This window comes from Enoplosus armatus, chromosome 6 (genome assembly GCF_043641665.1).
Source record: "Enoplosus armatus isolate fEnoArm2 chromosome 6, fEnoArm2.hap1, whole genome shotgun sequence".
NCBI classification, from domain to species: domain Eukaryota; kingdom Metazoa; phylum Chordata; class Actinopteri; order Centrarchiformes; family Enoplosidae; genus Enoplosus; species Enoplosus armatus.
This window is the reverse complement of record NC_092185.1, coordinates 10,410,018-10,427,759: the sequence shown is the minus strand read 5'-3', so window position 1 is coordinate 10,427,759 and position 17,742 is coordinate 10,410,018. Positions and strand designations below refer to the sequence as shown.

The 17,742-nt window shown below is 41.7% G+C and overlaps 1 protein-coding gene across 4 annotated transcripts in view; it reads left to right on the top strand.

The window, feature by feature from the left end:
* LOC139286558 (FERM domain-containing protein 5) overlaps positions 1-14,031 on the top strand; it is a 54,161-nt gene extending 40,130 nt beyond the window's left edge. For 2 of the 4 annotated variants that reach the window (XM_070907396.1, XM_070907395.1), the window contains 12 exons: positions 1,155-1,197; positions 2,439-2,517; positions 4,747-4,844; positions 5,560-5,683; positions 6,674-6,761; positions 6,939-7,027; positions 7,628-7,691; positions 7,805-7,896; positions 8,862-8,936; positions 9,966-10,034; positions 10,232-10,338; positions 13,445-14,031. In XM_070907396.1, coding sequence (XP_070763497.1) covers positions 1,155-1,197; positions 2,439-2,517; positions 4,747-4,844; positions 5,560-5,683; positions 6,674-6,761; positions 6,939-7,027; positions 7,628-7,691; positions 7,805-7,896; positions 8,862-8,936; positions 9,966-10,034; positions 10,232-10,338; positions 13,445-14,031 — 1,515 coding nt within the window. Of the gene's footprint in view, positions 1-1,154; positions 1,198-1,233; positions 1,237-2,438; positions 2,518-4,746; positions 4,845-5,559; positions 5,684-6,673; positions 6,762-6,938; positions 7,028-7,627; positions 7,692-7,804; positions 7,897-8,861; positions 8,937-9,965; positions 10,035-10,231; positions 10,339-13,444 lie in introns of those variants that run through there. The other 2 variants (XM_070907399.1, XM_070907397.1) reach the window with 2 other exon arrangements.
* The last annotated feature ends 3,711 nt before the right edge of the window (positions 14,032-17,742 follow it).

Sequence of the window (17,742 nt, the reverse complement as noted above, 5' to 3'; positions counted from 1 at the left end):
TGTGTGTGCGTGTTCAAAACAAGGCATCCTCTACAAAACCTCCTACATCCTCAACAATGGCCTATTAAATACAATTAAAAAAGTTACATCTGCAGTGTTATGGGTCAATTTTGATCCATGTGTATATATATTATGGTTATGGATGAATAATAACTTACTTAGTAGATAAAAACATTTTACTGGATGATGATTTTTTCAGTGCTTGGTAATGATTTCAAACAAGGTGTAAACTCTTTTGTAACACAGAAGGAGGGTTAATAGTCAGCAATGAGCTCCAAAAACTGAACCTTCTTGATAATTAAAACATTGCATAGTTCCTACTCGTAAGACCAGGTAAGCCAAACTTTGAATTGAAATGACAAGTTTGCAACTTTTGTTATATCCACTGCATCTAATGTTTTAAAAGTAGAAGTGGTTTAATGTGAACTCAGAATGACCATGTCCATAAAAATCACATGGCTGGATATACTTTAAAAATGGATCAGATTTGATTTGGTTGCAGGGGTGAGAGTACAGCATGACGGTGGGCCAGAGTGAAAAGTTGTGTTCTTCAGTTTCTCTTATTCACGCCGCCTCTCAGACTGACGGTTGTTCCATCAGGCTTTTCTGCTGGGAGGCATGTAGTGAGCACTGCTTGATTCATGAAGTATTCACATGTTCACAGATCATGTTGTAATCCTGCAGACAACAGCCAAGTCCTGCTGATGCTGCATTTCCCATGCTGTCACTCAGGACTATTTTGGTGGTTGTTGCTGTGGGTGGGTTGGTTTGGCGAGAAGACAACCTGGGAGAAAGATGGAGAGAGAGAATATGCTCCCAGAGAGAATGAAGGATCTGAATCTGGCCATAGACCCACAGAGCCTGTGTACAGTAACTGTCACCACCAGCAGGAGCTCACTGTTGTCTAATCAGACCAAAGAGACCTCTGTTGTCATGTTTTCAAAAGAAAATCCTGAAAATTCTTTATGTTGCTCAAACCATGCTGTTGTAACATCATACGTGGCACCAACAGGTTTCCCCAGAAAACTGTCGGTAGTAACAGCTGAACGTCATAGCGACGGATATCGAAAGTGTCGGCCGAATGATTTGATGTGTTGGCTGCTCAGAGAGGATTTTTAATTATTTGTATTTGTTTGTTTTTCCTTCTAATGCAGCACTGGTTGGAGTTCTCGAAATCAATTGCAAAGCAAATGAAATGTAAGTGCTCTGAGTTTGTGTTTATAATCTTTGAAGCTGGTGCGAGTAAATCCTTCATCATCACCACGGATGTTGATGAATGACTTGATCCATATATATATATTTGATCCATATAAAACACTGTGGAGTTGATTTAACAACAGAAAATCAAACAACACAAACATTGATAATTATGCTACTTTATACTTTTGTTCACTACATTTGAGAGGCAAATATTGTAATTTTTACTCTACTCGTTTTGCAGAATAATATTTTACTGACAAAACCTCTGATGCATTGTTATAGATTAAATTACCCAACAATATATAGAATTTAGTTAAGATTAACTGCACCTTGAACAACTACAACATTAAATGCTGCTTACAAATACTGTAATTACAGGAGTAAAATAATCCAGTAATATAATAAAATGTATAATAATAAAACACTCACAGGGGCCATTTTTCTGCATAATATGTACTTTTACTTTTGTTGCTTTAAATACATTCTGCGGTTAATACTTAATGCATTTTGAATTTGAATGCAATGTTTATACTGTTCCATTGCTGTGTTTTATGTGGAGGATCTGAATATTTCTTCCACAAGTGCAACTTGCTGGCTTCTCTCATTATTGTAAATTGAACACTTTCTTTTAGAAAGAAAAAACTTCACTTTGGGCTACTGTGCCTTATGATGGGCGAGTATCACTATTTGTGAAAGTTTATAGAGTAAATGATTGATCAAGAGAAATATTAGATGATCTATATTGAAAAATCACTAGTTTATTTCTTTTTAGAATTTGACAGGGATGATGCACATTGATCAACAGAAAAAAGAGCTGTAAATTAGTTTTTATCTGTTGTTCCTGGCCAGATGTTAAATGCACCCTGGAAATAGAAAAAAACATCATATCTTATAAAATTAGTATGTACAACATAATGAATATGCACAAGATAGTACAGTAAACATCCACCAATGAATAATGCCACTGTATAACACGTGGTAGTTGGCTACAATCCATAATAAGTTAGTGAGTAAAGAACAAAAACAAGACAAACAACTAATTGCTGCCCTAATAAGCTTTTTGATGTTGAAGTGTTGGTGCCAGACACTTAATCTTCTAATTCATGAGGAGAAATCTGCCGGTATTTAAGTCTCAAAACAGTTCTGCTGTCTCCCTCCATCTCCTGTTGATTGTTTGATCTCTTGCAATGAAAGGATTCCTGTCCATTTGTTAATTGTTTTATGTTTGTTTCCTGCAGCTCAGCCTCCATTCACCATGTGTCTGAGAGTCAAGTTCTACCCTCCCGAGCCTGCTGTTCTCAAGGAGGAAATCACTCGGTACGACCTGCTGTTGATACTTTCACTTCAGATGAGTTGATGAGGGCTCTTCTCTACAGCTACAGCTTACCCTTGTTTCAATTCAACAGTAAGAAAGCGAGAGAAAGTGTTCATGGAGAGACTGCCATCATTTGACAAACCTGTGGAAAGCAGCCGGGCTTGGTCCTTTTTTCCCCCAGATTTGCCAGTTGTACAGATTGTGCTTTAAAACTTTTAGACAGAGCAAACATGTCTCTAAAACATAATTTATGGGCCTTCATAATTAAAACGCCTGAGTACTTTACTGTCTAAAACATTATGATAAATATTACACAGAACACAGTTTGGAAGAGGAGTCGTGAAGCAGAGAAGAATGTAAAGCCTCCCCTAGTAGCTTAGTCTCTGAAAGATAATGGATTGAACATTAAAAGCAACTTCATGCCAGATTTCTGTGTATGAATGCACACATTTTCACATGGTAATTCTTCCTGAGTGGGCTCCTGCCAAATATTTATTTCAAATGAATTTGCAGAAAGGTGAAAGTAACAAATTAAAACTAAGAGTGAACAGCAGTGAGATTACACTGCCTCCAGACACAGCTGAGAGTAGCCAACTGGTATATGTGTGCATGTACAGTTTCCTGATACATTCATCACTGACTAGAGGGAGAGGAGGCCACTCTCTCTCCGAGGTGTAATGAGATGAAATGTGCACCACATGTAGAGGGTACATAATGAACAGAGCGGATAGAGGAGATAGGGGGCAAAGGGTGCTGATTGAGAGTGGAAAGGAAAAGGAGGGAGAATGAAAGGCTGGGGGAGGGGGTGAGGAGGAGAGAGAGTGATACATGATGATGAGAGGGGAGAGGGCAGACCACAGAGGGAGGGAGAGGGTACATAATCAATCACATACAAGGCTCATTCAGTGGGGGGCCCTCTCGTCATATTGTGCAGGGATTTATTTGGAAAGCAAGTTAATGCCATATTAGAATGCCACAGACACCAAAAACCGGCAGCTTTTCCATAAAATATAGCACTGTCTTGGTTATTATAGGTATAGCAATGGATCTATTCTATTCCAGTGTCCCAGTGAGCCATGACAGCGTGACAGTGAGCCAACATGCACAATACCAGGACCCTGAAACTGAACCAGCCAAATGAAATTCAGCCATCATTAATGTTATTAATTACTCCTGTGCTTTTCCGCTGTGAAACAGGCCTTATAGTTAACATGCTTTCCAGGTGTGTTTCCCCAAAAAGTGTGTAAAATAATCAGCTCATGTTTTGACCATGGACATTAATCATCAATCAACACATTTGACATTTTGAAAACATCAATATTCATGTGCCAGGGTTTGCTCAACAGCTAATTTGCCCCTGTAGTCCAAACAAATAGAATACAAATATATAAGCAATTTAAATTAAAGAGGAAAAAAAAGAGAATAAATAAAAAAGTGAACCTAACTATACATTATTTTCCTCATCTGACATTTAGGAACTAATTTGCTACGTACTGTAAATACTGTAAAGGTGAAATAGTTTTAAAATAAGTTGATGTTTGTATTGTACAGATGTTTTGTAAAACAATCAAAACAACAAGAAATATAAGCAGCTTTTTAATGCATATCTCCGCACATGAAGCGTTTTTAGCCGATGTGGAAATGGCCTAGATAGAAGGAAGCAGGTCTGCCTGGCTGATTGTGAAAAACAATGAGATGAACGTTCAGCTCAAGGTTGGGGGGATTTGTAAAAGAAGAATTTGAATAGTCTCAATGAATGTGGATCTAATTATGACAATAACAATAATGATAATAATAATAGTCATCATCATCATCATCATCCTATTTTCTTCAGATGTTGTCTCAGAGTAAATTTCATGCTTTAGGAGCTGATTGGTTGGGTGAGTCTGAAACTAGGCTGGAGGCTTTAAGAGAAGCTCAGCATCAGTAGCAGTTTTTCCCTCAAGGCCTTCCTATCCTCCTTTCCCCAAAAACAAAACCCTCATTTCAGTTAAATCAAAAAGAAATATTCAAACCACCCATAGGGAACGTGAACTCAACAGCCTTTGAGGTTTATCAGGTTTGTTGTTTTGCTGCTCCTACGCTGTCTTTTCTTATTGTTTTATTCCTTCTGTGTTTTCACTGAGAAATGTAACCGGATGAGTGGCTTGGGATATTTATGAAAATCATCAGTATTCTTATAAGCCAGCCTGTCAGACCGTCTGATGTGATTTTTGTCCTTTGCTTTGTAGATATCTTGTCTTCCTGCAAATCAAGAGAGACCTCTACCACGGTCGGCTCCTGTGTAAAACCTCGGATGCGGCAATGCTGGCTGCCCACATCCTTCAAGGTAATGGGAGGTGACAGATGGAAATGACTCGCACCATTCTCTGCTTCGCGCTGTGTTCACGACCTCTGTTTTATCATGCCCTGCAGTTCACCAGATCTGATAAATACTGCCAGCCAAGCAGATAGATTTTCATGTGGAAAGAAGCTAAATTAGGCGAGAATGTTACAGTACAGTATTACAGTAAATGTTCCTCAAAGAATATGCCTGCAGTGGTTTTACACATTTCACACATAAGATTGTCTGTGTTTAGTTAGTGTTTCACGCTCCTCGGATGTGATTTTCCATACTGATATTGACTCTTAAACTAAGTGTAAGGTTATTCTTTACTTTGTATGATAATTACTTGCACACTCTTTAATAAACAAGAAATAACACTCACTTCAAGTCTTTGAAGTGGTTATCTGGCATACACACATGAAACACACACACAGAAAGTGCTTGAGGAGAGGCAGGTCCTCTGGAGGAGGAGCTGATGAATTAAAGATGTGCTGCCTGGTCAGCTCCTCCTTGCAGAGAGAAATCGGCATCAGGGTCATCTGAGGGAGTGCAGTGTGGCATGAAGGAACACAAATAATCCTGGGCATGTTCAGCCCGTCTCCACAGAGACAAGCACCACTGTGCTGAAAACCGTAGACATCATTTTAACTTTTATGTGCTCTGAATGTTTGTGAATATGTTTAACATTTAACTTTTGTTCCTCTCATCCTTTCTCCAGCTGAGATTGGTGATTATGACCCTGGGAAGCACCCTGAAGGTTACAGCTCCAAATTCCAGTTCTTCCCTAAACATTCGGAGAAGCTGGAACGTCGTATTGCAGACATACACAAGACAGTGCTGATGTAAGTAAAAATATAAAACTGCACCTCCGCTGTCAATCTCTCTCTTGCTTCCACATACCTGCACATGCTGCACTCATACAGGCTGAACAAACAGCAGACTTCCTCTGACATTTATGTAATTGACTGCAGTAATGAGGCACCATTGGTCTGTATTGGGTTGGCCAGACAGATTATAGTCACTTATTTGAGTAGATAGCAGAGAATAAAAGCACTCTCTTCTCCACTATCCACTCAAATAAAATCGGCCAGATTGTCTTGAGCTCATAGCCTGCCCTTTATTATAGTTATTAGTGATGGAGCCTAGCTCCAGCTCCAACTGGCAGAGCGGCAGAGCACAATAATGAAAGTGATCAGATAGAGCGGGTTCATGCACACAGACAGACAGACATATACACATACACACACGACTTTCACAGACAGCAGGTGAGCTGATGAAGTGTTTATCATTTCTAATGTGAGTGGACCACTGTATTATCTTGCATTCATTAAGAGTTTAAAAGTTAATGCTGGTTGGAATAAATAAAGTTCAAGAGAAAAACAAAAGATGTCTGTTTAATGATGTACAGTGAGACACAATAGAGACTGAAAGGCATCAATAAAGTCCAGTTTTGATGCCGCAGGAGCAGAATGACAAACAGCATGAGACTCTGCTGCCCACTAGTGGTTCCTTATTTCTTCACCACCAAGTGAACACATTGCTTCACTAAAAATGATTTGACAGCCTGAATGTAACAGAGTGGAAGCTGCGATAAACAATAAGTGCTTTTTGAATATATCATCCCATATTTTCTTTGCCTCAGTTTATCTTAGGTTAATGTTTGAGCTTGTTTGGGTATAACCTCTGTCTGCTTCTTTCAGTCTCTCTAAATCAATGTATCACATCATTGGAAATGCATTTTCTGATTGGCCTTTCAAGACTTTTGTGTTGCATTTTTTTATGCGTATGGTGGGACTGACACAGATGTTCGATGTGTTGTTGCTCCTCCTCAGTGGACAGACACCTGAAACATCAGAGAGAAATTTCCTGCAGAAAGCCCAGATGCTGGAGACATATGGTGTTGATCCGCATCCATGCAAGGTTTTTCAAGCACTGCTGTACTATTTTTAGATAGTAAACATTTCAGAAAAACTGTCCAACTTGAATATTGAAATATTCTCATGGGATATACAGGAGATGCTAAAACATATGTCTGATTTATGTTCTTATTTCTGTTTAAATGTGTTGCGTTTAAGTTATATTTTGAAATTCTTTCAGGATGTGTCTGGGAACCCTGCTTTCCTCGCCTTCACGCCATTTGGTTTTGTGGTACTTCAGGGAAACAAGAGAGTTCACTTCCTCAAATGGTGAGCCAACATTCTCCTATGTGAGCCAAAGACAGCACATGACATAGCCAAAGGCATACATGCTGTTTATGCAGGGCACATGAAACAGCATGTACTACAGCTGGTTGTACAGTCACAGTCAACAAAGCTCATCCATCTGTCTCTACCTGTGACATGAGCCGCTGGCTAGCATGCACACAGATGGCTAATTACACCAGCTAGAGCAGGACAATAGCTTGAAACCAGTAGCCTCTACTACGCCTACTGATTTGCTTTATTAACGATGTATACAACATGGTGCATTTCTATTTAACATTTGTCTTTTTGTCTGTTTGCTTTTAACTGAGAATTTCGCCGTTACAATAATGAAGTCAGACTTATTATGTTTGCAGTATTCATATTGGCTTTGTTTGTTTGCCTCCAGCAGGGCTCAGGTTTCGCCCCATTCTCCATTCCCTGTCTGCAGGGAATATTGTCAGTTATTTGTTTTGTCAGCCCAACATAGAGCTCCGTGGCTGTTTATGTGATCTCAAAGTGGCTGTCATGAATATTTAAAGAAGCTGTGGCTTTCTGTTTCCGCTTGCTGTATGCATAACTGTTGCTGCACTCTCCCCGGGACAGGAACGAGGTGACCAAACTGAAGTTCGAAGGCAAGACGTTCCACGTATATGCAAATCAGAAGGAGGTGAGAGCATGAATTGTTGGATGGTTGAATTGTTCTAATGACACTGCCTGTAGAGGGTTTTCTGTCTCAGTTTGTTTTATTTTCCTGCACGTTCTCTTATTTCCAACGTGCAGGATGAAAAGATCATCTTGACGTACTTTGCGCCCACACCAGAGGCATGCAAGCACCTATGGAAGTGCGGAGTGGAGAACCAAGCTTTCTATAAGTGAGTCCACAAACTTCTCCAAGGTTTTTCTTATTCCCCCCACACTGTCATGATTTAGTTACCTGCTCTGCATCCTTGAGTGCTCTCAGGCAGGTTACCGTCACGGTACCTTGGTGTCCTTAAAAGCCCTTCCCTCCAGGTTGTTTGTCAGCAGTAAAATGAGGTGTGAGTTGCCTCTGACCTTTTAGTGAATAAGTGTTCGCTGGCACGAGACTGCAAGCACTTCAGCGCTCCTTCTGAGATATAGCTCCCCTGTCGAAGCCATGAATAATAGTGCAGCCCCCCCCCCCCCCCCCCCCCCCCCCCCCCCCCGCCCTCTGTGGCTCAGAAAAGGTGATTTAAAAAAAACAATCAGCCTATGAGCTCAGGGGCCTGGGAGTGTTGTAATAATGAGTCGGGCTGATGGCTCAGGTGATGAAGGGTGTGTGTGGGGGTTAGCAGATGGAAAGAGAGAAAACGAGGGGGCATGGGAAGGGCAGAGTTAATATGATGTGACCTTTTGAAGACTGTCTGAAGTGGCTGACTGATAATATTTTATCAGCCTCCCACTAATTAAGATCTCACTGTAATAAAGATTCTGGGCGACTAAAAGACATGTGTGACAAAGATTTTGTGTCTTCCCGGAGAGGCACGCACATCACTTGAAAGTAAGATGAAACATTAAACATTAATGTCTCACTTACTATGACAATAAAAACATATTGAATACTGTATGGAGCCGTGTCCATGATGCAGTGCCTATAGTGCAAGGAGAGGACATGCATAATTTAATAGCAGTTCTGTGATTCAGAAAGCATACTTACACAGATTACATATATTTATGTATCAACAGTATGATCATATTAGGAGCATAATCTTGCAAGAATGAGTGGAGAATTGTTTATGTTTTCAAGTTCATACTACTTTTCCTTCCTGTGTTTCCTTGTTTAGCTTCACTTTTCACTTTTTTTCCCTTGTCCCATCAGGCTTGAGAAGTCAAGTCAGGTTCGCACGGTGTCCAGCAGCAACCTGTTCTTCAAGGGCAGCCGTTTCCGTTACAGGTAGAGTACACGACAAGACAGTATGACTGATGACAGGGAGGGGAGGACACTGCAGAAAACCCCCCAGCTGGAAGCAGAGAAAGGTGTTCCCAGAAGACGTGGCCTCCTGGCCTTCTGTGCTGTAACATCAGCCTTCTGTTGCCCCGAGGACAGAACTGACACTTTACAAGATAGAGGACACAGAGAGGGAAATGAAGGGGACTGATCACATGAGGCATTATCACCTTGTATGAGCTTTAAACCTGTAGTATGGGCAAAATAGTGTCCTTTATTAAAGAATCAGTTCACCCAAATTATAGAAGAAAAAAAGTCTAACTTAACTTCATTGGTATCCAGCCTATGGATAGGTTTTGTTCAGATTTTGAGATATCGTTCCCTGAGATTTTTGTCTCTTTGAAATTTTATTTTGTAGTGCTCTGTATTGAAAAATCACATTTAAATTTTTTAACAGGAAACAATGTCCCGGTTTTCATTGGAACTACTTTATACTAAAGGAACAGCCCTTATTGGGGTGGTGGAAGAACATGGATCTCAAACATATCTCAAAACCTCAGCAGTGAAAACCATAACTATCTGCATAGCTAGATGGTATATGAAAAATATATTTTAATTTGGATGATCTGCCCCTTTAATAATAAAATAGTCATATTTGACTACTGAAAGGTCAAGATTGAAGGGATGGAAAGTAATGTTGTGTGTCTGATAATATAGAATGCATATGAAGGGAAATCACAAGCCCAGTCAGTTAGATGTTGCGTTTACTGTTGAAGGGCAAACCATGATCATTGTTTTGATATTTTTGCCTGCAAGTCTGTGTGTGCATTTGTCTGACTGGAGGTAATTCAGTTACACAAAGCTGAATTCACCGGGTTAATTCAATCATGATGCAATCATGTACTGTAGTCATCCACTGCAGTGATGGCTTTCATGGCATTGGGTGACACCAGGGTGCCTGGTTATGTGTGCGTGTGTGTGCTTGTGTGTGTATGTGAAACTCATCCTGAGCATCGTCTCTGTGCTTTATAACAGTGGACGAGTGGCAAAAGAGGTGATGGAGCAGAGTGCCAAAATCAAACGCGAACCTCCAGAAATACACAGGTAGAGTTGTAAACTCAGGAGAGGTCAGACTGTTCTCACATTTTTCTTTAATTTTCCTCCATTTTCTTAGGCACCAAGCCACTGTAGATGTCTTTATATCAGCAGCACCTACTGGCTACAGTATGAGTTACCTCCACTCGTAGCTGTCTCTCTGTGCAGTGATGTTTGTGCATTTGTGTCTGTGTTTGTCCCTGCAGGGCTGGCCTCGTGCCCAGCAGAAGTTGTCCATCCATCACCCACGGGCCTCGCCTCAGCAGTGTGCCGCGCACGCGTCGGAGAGCTGTGCACATATCTATCATGGAGGGTAAGAACTGAACTTCCAACACCATGCTTCACCAGGCCAAAGCCAGCAACAAATCCCCTACAGGCCATGGAAGTGCTGGGGGCAGAATTAGTGTTTTCACAAGACATTACGTGTTCTTTAGAGGCCTTACAGTGAGTATGGTATTGTTCATGCATCATCCTCATCCACTGAATCGCGGAATTGTTGTTTCAGTACCGTCCAGGAAGCAGTTACGATCCCACTCTTCAGATATGATAATGGATAATGCATTATTGCAACAACAACCAAGCTGGCACAACATTTTAAATGGATCAGGGGGCCATTAGTTCTGTTTGTAAGAACTCTTCTCCTTCTGTGCATACACTCACACACACACACACACACACACACACATGCTGTACTGTCTGTAACTAGAGCCATTTGGCCCAGTTAATGCTTGCAGTGCCGGTGGAGCATGCTGCAGGTGTGTGCGTCAGTCAGCCTGCTCCACTTCAATGCAGGGTTTCAGAGCTGTGCGATTGTGTATTTGTTGTGCCAACACGGTGGCAGCTAAAGTCACTCATTCAGCCCACCTGCAGCTTGATACCAGAACAAGTGGCCTCTCTTCCTCTGTTGCTGAGATGGACGCAGCAGGCATACTGTCCTGCATGGCTCTGAGTAAAACCAGCAGTGAGACCCTTTTGCCCTGCCTTTCAAGTACATGCTGTAACTCTATGTACACTGAGATAAATAGAAGTCCCAAGCAGTTGTGTGTACTGAGGGTCTTTTGATGTGGGTTCAAGAGAGCCATAAGAGCTTCCCACCCCCTGTGTGTGCTGACTGGGTGTCTTACAGTGGTATTAATACCTCAGCTGAAAATAGCCTGGGTCTTCTACTCCATGTATGTCACTGGCCTGGGTGGGGCCAAACCAGGCCAGGCCAATGCTGGCAATTGTAGCACTGCTGCTGAAAACCACAGTTTTACCTCACTCACTCCTCTCAGCTAACTGCAACTAAGGCAGAACCCTTCGGCCTAACACACACACACACACACACACAGCGAGACTGTGGCCTGGACTCCGGGACAGGGACCATAAGGACGGGATAAACACGTGCATGCTGCAGCCATGGTGAAATGTCTGATCCGTATCACCACCCGGGTGAATGTCCACCTGCGTATGATCAACCACTGCTACCGGGATGTGAAGGTCCGCGTGCTGAGCCTGGGGCCTCGCATGCTGGGCAAGGCCCTGGGCGTCCTGCCCCTCTACCCTGCCCTGACGGGGCAGCAGGAGTCTGCCAGCGTCACCCCTCTTCCTGGCACTCCGCTGCCCTGTATTCAGCCCAGCAACCCTCCAGGTAAACTCACCCCAGAGCCAGCCAGGAGTGTGCTTTACATGGAGGTGCCAACAGCCTTCTCTATTTTAAATCTGCCTCATCGATGTTGGCGGGGAGGGAGCGACACCACTCCTGTGGTTGTCGGTGTCTCCTGGAGGTCTCAGTAAATTGGACAGGCAGTCTTGATTTTTCATCTTGGTGCTTTTGTTGATTTGGAGGAGGACTCTTTATGTAGCAGCTGTATTTGGTTCCAACTAGTATGCAGTATTTCCAGCGGTATAGTGTGTTTATTTGGTGTATGTGCTTCTTTTAAAGTTATGCTGTAGTATTTCAAATTAAAAGCTTTAAACGTGGGAAATACAAATTAAAACAATGCGTATTCTGCTCGCTGCCTCACTGTTGCAAGCATAACATAAGATAAGCTGAGGCAGATCAACTGAGTAAAGATGGCCGCTGACACTCAACCAGCCTTTACAGTGTGCCCCCAGCTTTTCACTTGACGGGAGTTTCATATTCAGCAGAGGCTTAGACACTGGACATAATCTGTCCTACTTTTCCTGCAGTTTTTAAAAAGTCCTTTTCATGATTTGCTTCCTCATCAAAAGCTGAATTTTAATCCCTTCTCTTTATAGTGAGGGTGTAATGTTGCTGCTTTAGAGAATGTGATATCGTCAGCAGAGGGCTCAACCACAGCTCATCTCCGCTGACATGTACAAAGTAGTGAGGCTCTCACACACTGTACTGTAACTTCTACTGCAGAATCAACAGTATAGTTGTGCTAGTAACACTGAAGGATATTTGTCATGCCTTGAAGCTAATGCATTGTTGCATCCATCTCAGATTTTGCCATACCATTTCTGCTGAGGTAGCTACCGCATCCCTTTAATACAGTTGCATAAGACCACTGCAGGCAATGTTGCAAGTCAATGAGCATTAATGTGTTAGGCAGTATTGGATTGCTGTATGATTTAACATCAATCTCATGAAGTAACTTGACAAGTAACTTTTATTTAATCTGCTGAAATTTCTTGTTTATTTGCCCATAAACAGTTTTCCCAAAAATGTTCCGTCATCACAATATCAGATTACATTCACTGTAAGAAACAGTTTTATCCAGATATCTCACTCCTAGTTGTAGGTTAAAATGTGTGTGCCTTTTCATTTTGGTCGAAGAGTCTTTGACTGTTTGTTGCTGATGCAGTCAGGTTGATTCTACAGGCATTAAAGGATAGGTTCAAATTTTTCCATCTTAAAACACTCACATGCCTGTATGTGCATTGAAACAATTTTTGGATGCTGCAATTGCTCCTGCTGTGGAGGGAAGATACCGCAAAGAGGGAAATTTGTGCTAAACTTTGTACTACTGTAACTTTGGAAAATATTGACTTCGCTTGTTTAACTAAGTCTCTCTATTGTCTGTACTTATCTTAATGGGTTTGTACACTGCGTGGTTGTTGAATGAGGTCTACGCTTCTAGTGCAACATGATGATTACTCCCATTCTGTATAAGGACAATACTCCTCCCGTCTGCTTGACTCTGAGGAAAGCATGATCAGATTTCTGCTGTCGAGTTGGAGACTGTGTGTCTGTGCTCTGTAACAGACTTCCGCTGACAAACAGCAGAAGGAACCTCTCAGCATTCAGAACCAGAACTACAGTATATGGTGTCTTTGAACGCCACTGTAGTGTAGAGTATGAATGGCCACATCATGTCATGTCAGTAAACTGTTTCATGCTCTAAAATGTGTGTAATATTCCTTTCTTCCTGTCTGTTTCCCTCCTCCTCTTCCTCCCTGAACCAACCCACAAGGTCTGGAGTCATTGCGCGACAGTGCCCACTCCACACCGGTGCGTTCAGTGTCCCACGGAGAATCCTTCATGCCGCGCTCCCGGAGCCAGGCCACAGACCCCAGCGAGAGGACTGCAGTGATCTCGGACGAGGCCTACTGCCCCTCCGACAGCGTCTTGCCCACCCCGGTGGCCGAGCACAGCATGGAGCTGGCTGCCTCGCGCCAGATCAATGGGGCACCCTGCAGCATCGAGGAGGAGAAGGAGTCGGAGGCGGGTACCCCCATGCGCGGGGAAGGGGGTGATTTTGGTGCGGACGGTAGATCTGCACAGGAAGGTGCAGGGGGGGACTCTGCCCTCAGCGAGGTGGAACAGGTGAATAAATTTGTCTTAAGTGTCCTCCGTTTGCTCCTTGTGACCATTGGACTCCTCTTTGTCTTGCTCCTTCTCCTCATCATCCTCACCGAGTCAGACCTTGACATTGCATTTTTACGTGATATCCGCCAGACCCCCGAATTTGAGCAGTTCCATTACGAATACTTTTGTCCCCTCAGGCGGTGGTTTGCCTGCAAGCTCCGCTGGGTGGGCGGGTTGCTCATTAACAAGTGAGAGTGAGGTCGTAGAGTTCGTAAGCCCGTTCGGGGGTCTGAGATGACGGTTAAGACTCCGGAGTGATGGAGGGCAGCCTCGTCCCAACCATGAACCCTGCTTCTCTCATCATCCTCCTGCAGACATACAGCTTGGACCACTCCTGGTAACACCGGGCCCAGGATCTCTCTTCCCCTCCTCCACTTTGAGTTAAACCCCCCACCCACCCAACCACCTCCTCGTTTCGCTTGTTTTCTTCTTTTTTGTTTTTCTACAAAGTCAGAAGACATTTTTTTGCATTTTTTTTAAAATTTCATTTCAAGTCAGTTCAGGTATTTTATTTTTTCAAGTAACACAAAGGAAAAAAATTAACTGAAATCAAAGAACTGAAGAAGAATTTTAAACAGTTCCTTTTACAGGAACGGAAGATTTTGTTGCAACGGATGAACGTTGCCTTCATTTATTATTTATTGCTTTTATGTATTTGCATAAGAAAAGGGGAAGAGATGGTGAAACGTAATCGAGGAAGTTGATTCGTCGTTAAAACTTAAGATGGAAGTGAGTTATGTTAGAGTCGATAGGCCTACTGCTGTGAAGTACACGTGAGGCAAAGTAGTGTAATATCTTTTGATACTGATTCATCCCCATCAGATGTCAAGTAGACAAACAGAAGATTCACCTCATCAGGAGAAACAGAACGAGCTGAAAGGAATAATAGTGAAGGTTCACGAAGCAGAGAGCAGATTACCAAATGCCTTTTTTGAGAAGATGTCGATGACTGTTGGCCGTTTTTTGAGGATTGTTTTAAGACACACTTTAGTATACAAGAGTGTACAAAGTAAACTGGTGAAGATCTAAAGTTGTTTTTCTAACATTTTATAAGGATACAGTAAAGTAAACCAGTACAGATAGTGTTATGTGACCCAGTAGTGTCAGAAGCGGTTAGAGAAACATTCATGACGAGCAAAGATTCACTGGCACCAATAGATAATAGTCTAGATAGATGTGCAATGCTCATATGGTTTTAATAATTAAGTACTTTTGAATGTGCTCATTTGTTCAGTTCTTCTGTTATTTCTCCAACTAATTTGATTTGCATTTTTTCATCCAGTTGAAATTCGATGAATTTCAATACTTTTCTTTGTATGAAGAGTTTATGATTTATTTTGGGTTCATATCAACCTTGCTCTTAGGTTTATGTATCATACTCTATTATTATTATTATTATTATTAGAATAAGAATAATGATGTACTTTTTGTACAAATTAGTTTGTTTCCTAATATATATTGACAGGTTTTTCATGTATATTTTAACAGAACTGAAATGTTATTTTGTTATTGAAGATTAAATTATACCTTTTTTAGCGCTGTGTTTCAAGTAAGGTCAGAAGCATTTATGGAAATGTGGAGGGGGGGAGGGGGGGGGGGGGGGGGGGACTAAAAACAGGGTTTTTATCCAGATCCACCTGTACTGATACTGTACTGATCACACCTCTCATCACTCCACCAGCAGTGAACCAGCCTTCAACATGGATTTGTACAGAATGGCATCTGGAGATATCATTATACCATCACAAATACCAAATAATCCAAAAAAAACATTATCACCTTTCATAACTTTACCGTATCTTATTTTACTTGAAGAGTTTGGAGAGGTGACTGTGAGCCTGACCGATGCACTTGATCCTTAACCCACGGCTTGTCTTCACACTAAAATTCATTTACAGACGTGTGAAACAAAACTAGCGAAGCTGAAACGATTAGTTAATCGACTGACAGAAAATGATTTGGCAGCTATTTTGATAGTAAATTAATCGAGGATTTACAGCTTTTCTCTGTTTTAAATCATTGTAATTTGAATGTCTTTGGGTTTTGGACTGTTGGTGAGGTAAAAATCATAGTAATCTAGAAAATAATGGCCAGATTAACCGATTATGGAAATTGCAGCCCTAAACAAAACACTGTTTTATTAAATTAAGAATTAACTATTAAATGGGAAACATAACCTCTTTGGTGGAGGTAGCATCAGTCTGTTTGACAAACTACAGTATGTAACATGATATTTCCTGAGGTACCTCATGCACTTTTTTCTGAATTATGTACTTTACTAAGTTATTTTCTTCCCTTAATTCTCATATCAGCCAAAATAAAAGCAGATTCCAATGTATCTGTGATGAGCCGATATTGGCGAATAATAGATTTAATAGATTTGTCGGTCAGGCTCTAGACTCTTCTGCCTCACAGCTCCAGGGAGCAATAACTGTCACGGCTGCTGGATTCTGGGTAAAATCTGTTTTTCTTGAATTGTGTGTCTACCTCCTGTACCAAGTGCAGGTGTAAGTTGTGTAATTTGTGTGTCTGTATGTAGGAATGGAAACAAGATCCAAGGTGATAGCGGTAGACAGAGAGGGGTTAAAAAGTTCAATTTTTCATCTTTTGCTAAAAGGCGAGAAGGACTCAGAGGAAGGAAAAGTATGAAATGAGAGAAAGTACGAGGGATGTCAGAGGCCTTCGGGAGAGGTGGAAGTGATCAGTCTGCTTCTTTGAAAGTGGGATTTAAAAAACAAGTTGGGAATGAAAGACACTTGGTGACCCATCACTCTAATGGCTGTACAGGGTACAGCTTGTTTCTTCTTTTTGGCCTGCTATTTCAAACGCCACACTCTCATACCAGCACCTGCAGCTGCTCCACTGAGGGCTCCGATGGTGCTACCTTCTTTGTTTGCTCCTGTGTAACCCGAGCGCCTCAGTCTTTGGCTTAACTGCAATCCTGACCACAGAGTAGCATGCACTTTGGCATTGTGGCTGGATCCACTCCTGTAGCTCATTAACCCTCACAAACCGCAGTTATCTGTGGCCGAGGCAGCAGCACTGACATTTCCCAGCACGATGCGAGAGGGAATATCAAATCATTAGAGCTGCGTTGGCAAGAAACCTGACGCACATACGATGCAGGAGCTTATTTATGTCATGTTTATCATCTTTATCTCAGATACATCCAGTAAATAGCAGATGCAAAGATGAAGCACATTTCTCCTATGAGGGGGTGGAGCAGGGTGACTTTTTTTGTGTACATTCATATGTCATATTTATTGCTTCTTTACTGACATAAAGGTTGACATGACCGAGCAGTCCAGCCAGGCTGAGTTGTTAGCAAGACATCTTTTAAAGGTCAGTCTGCGAAGGTGTTTCTCATACATCTATCAGCATTATGTAGCTTCAGTGGTCTCTCTGAACATGCAACATTTCTTTGTTTTTTAAAAGGCAGCATTATTCAAGGAGCAATAATCAGCTGTGAGAGCAAAAAGATGTGATTTACAAAACCTGTGTATGAAAACCCAACGATGAATAAGTCAAATATGTCTTTTCTGTTTCTAGAAAAACCACTTACCAAATTGCTGTTGTGCTGACTCTTAAACGATGATGTGACCACTGAGACACTTAGTTGCCGTTGCATTCATTAATACCATTTTTTTTATTAAAAAAAAAAATCAATTTTCCTTAGAGACCTCTTATGTGGATGTTTGTTCTGCTGTTTGCTGTTTTATTGTTAAATGACAGATTGTTCCCTGTGCCTGGATCCTAACTCTGCAGTTTACCAAAGTGGCAAAGATGAAGGAATGGAGAACGAAAGACACAACATCCCTAACAACTGTACTACAGACTGCTCCATCCTTAAAATCTCCCAGGCCAAGAGGGGAAAAAAACAGTGTCCATCTCTGTCTCAAACTG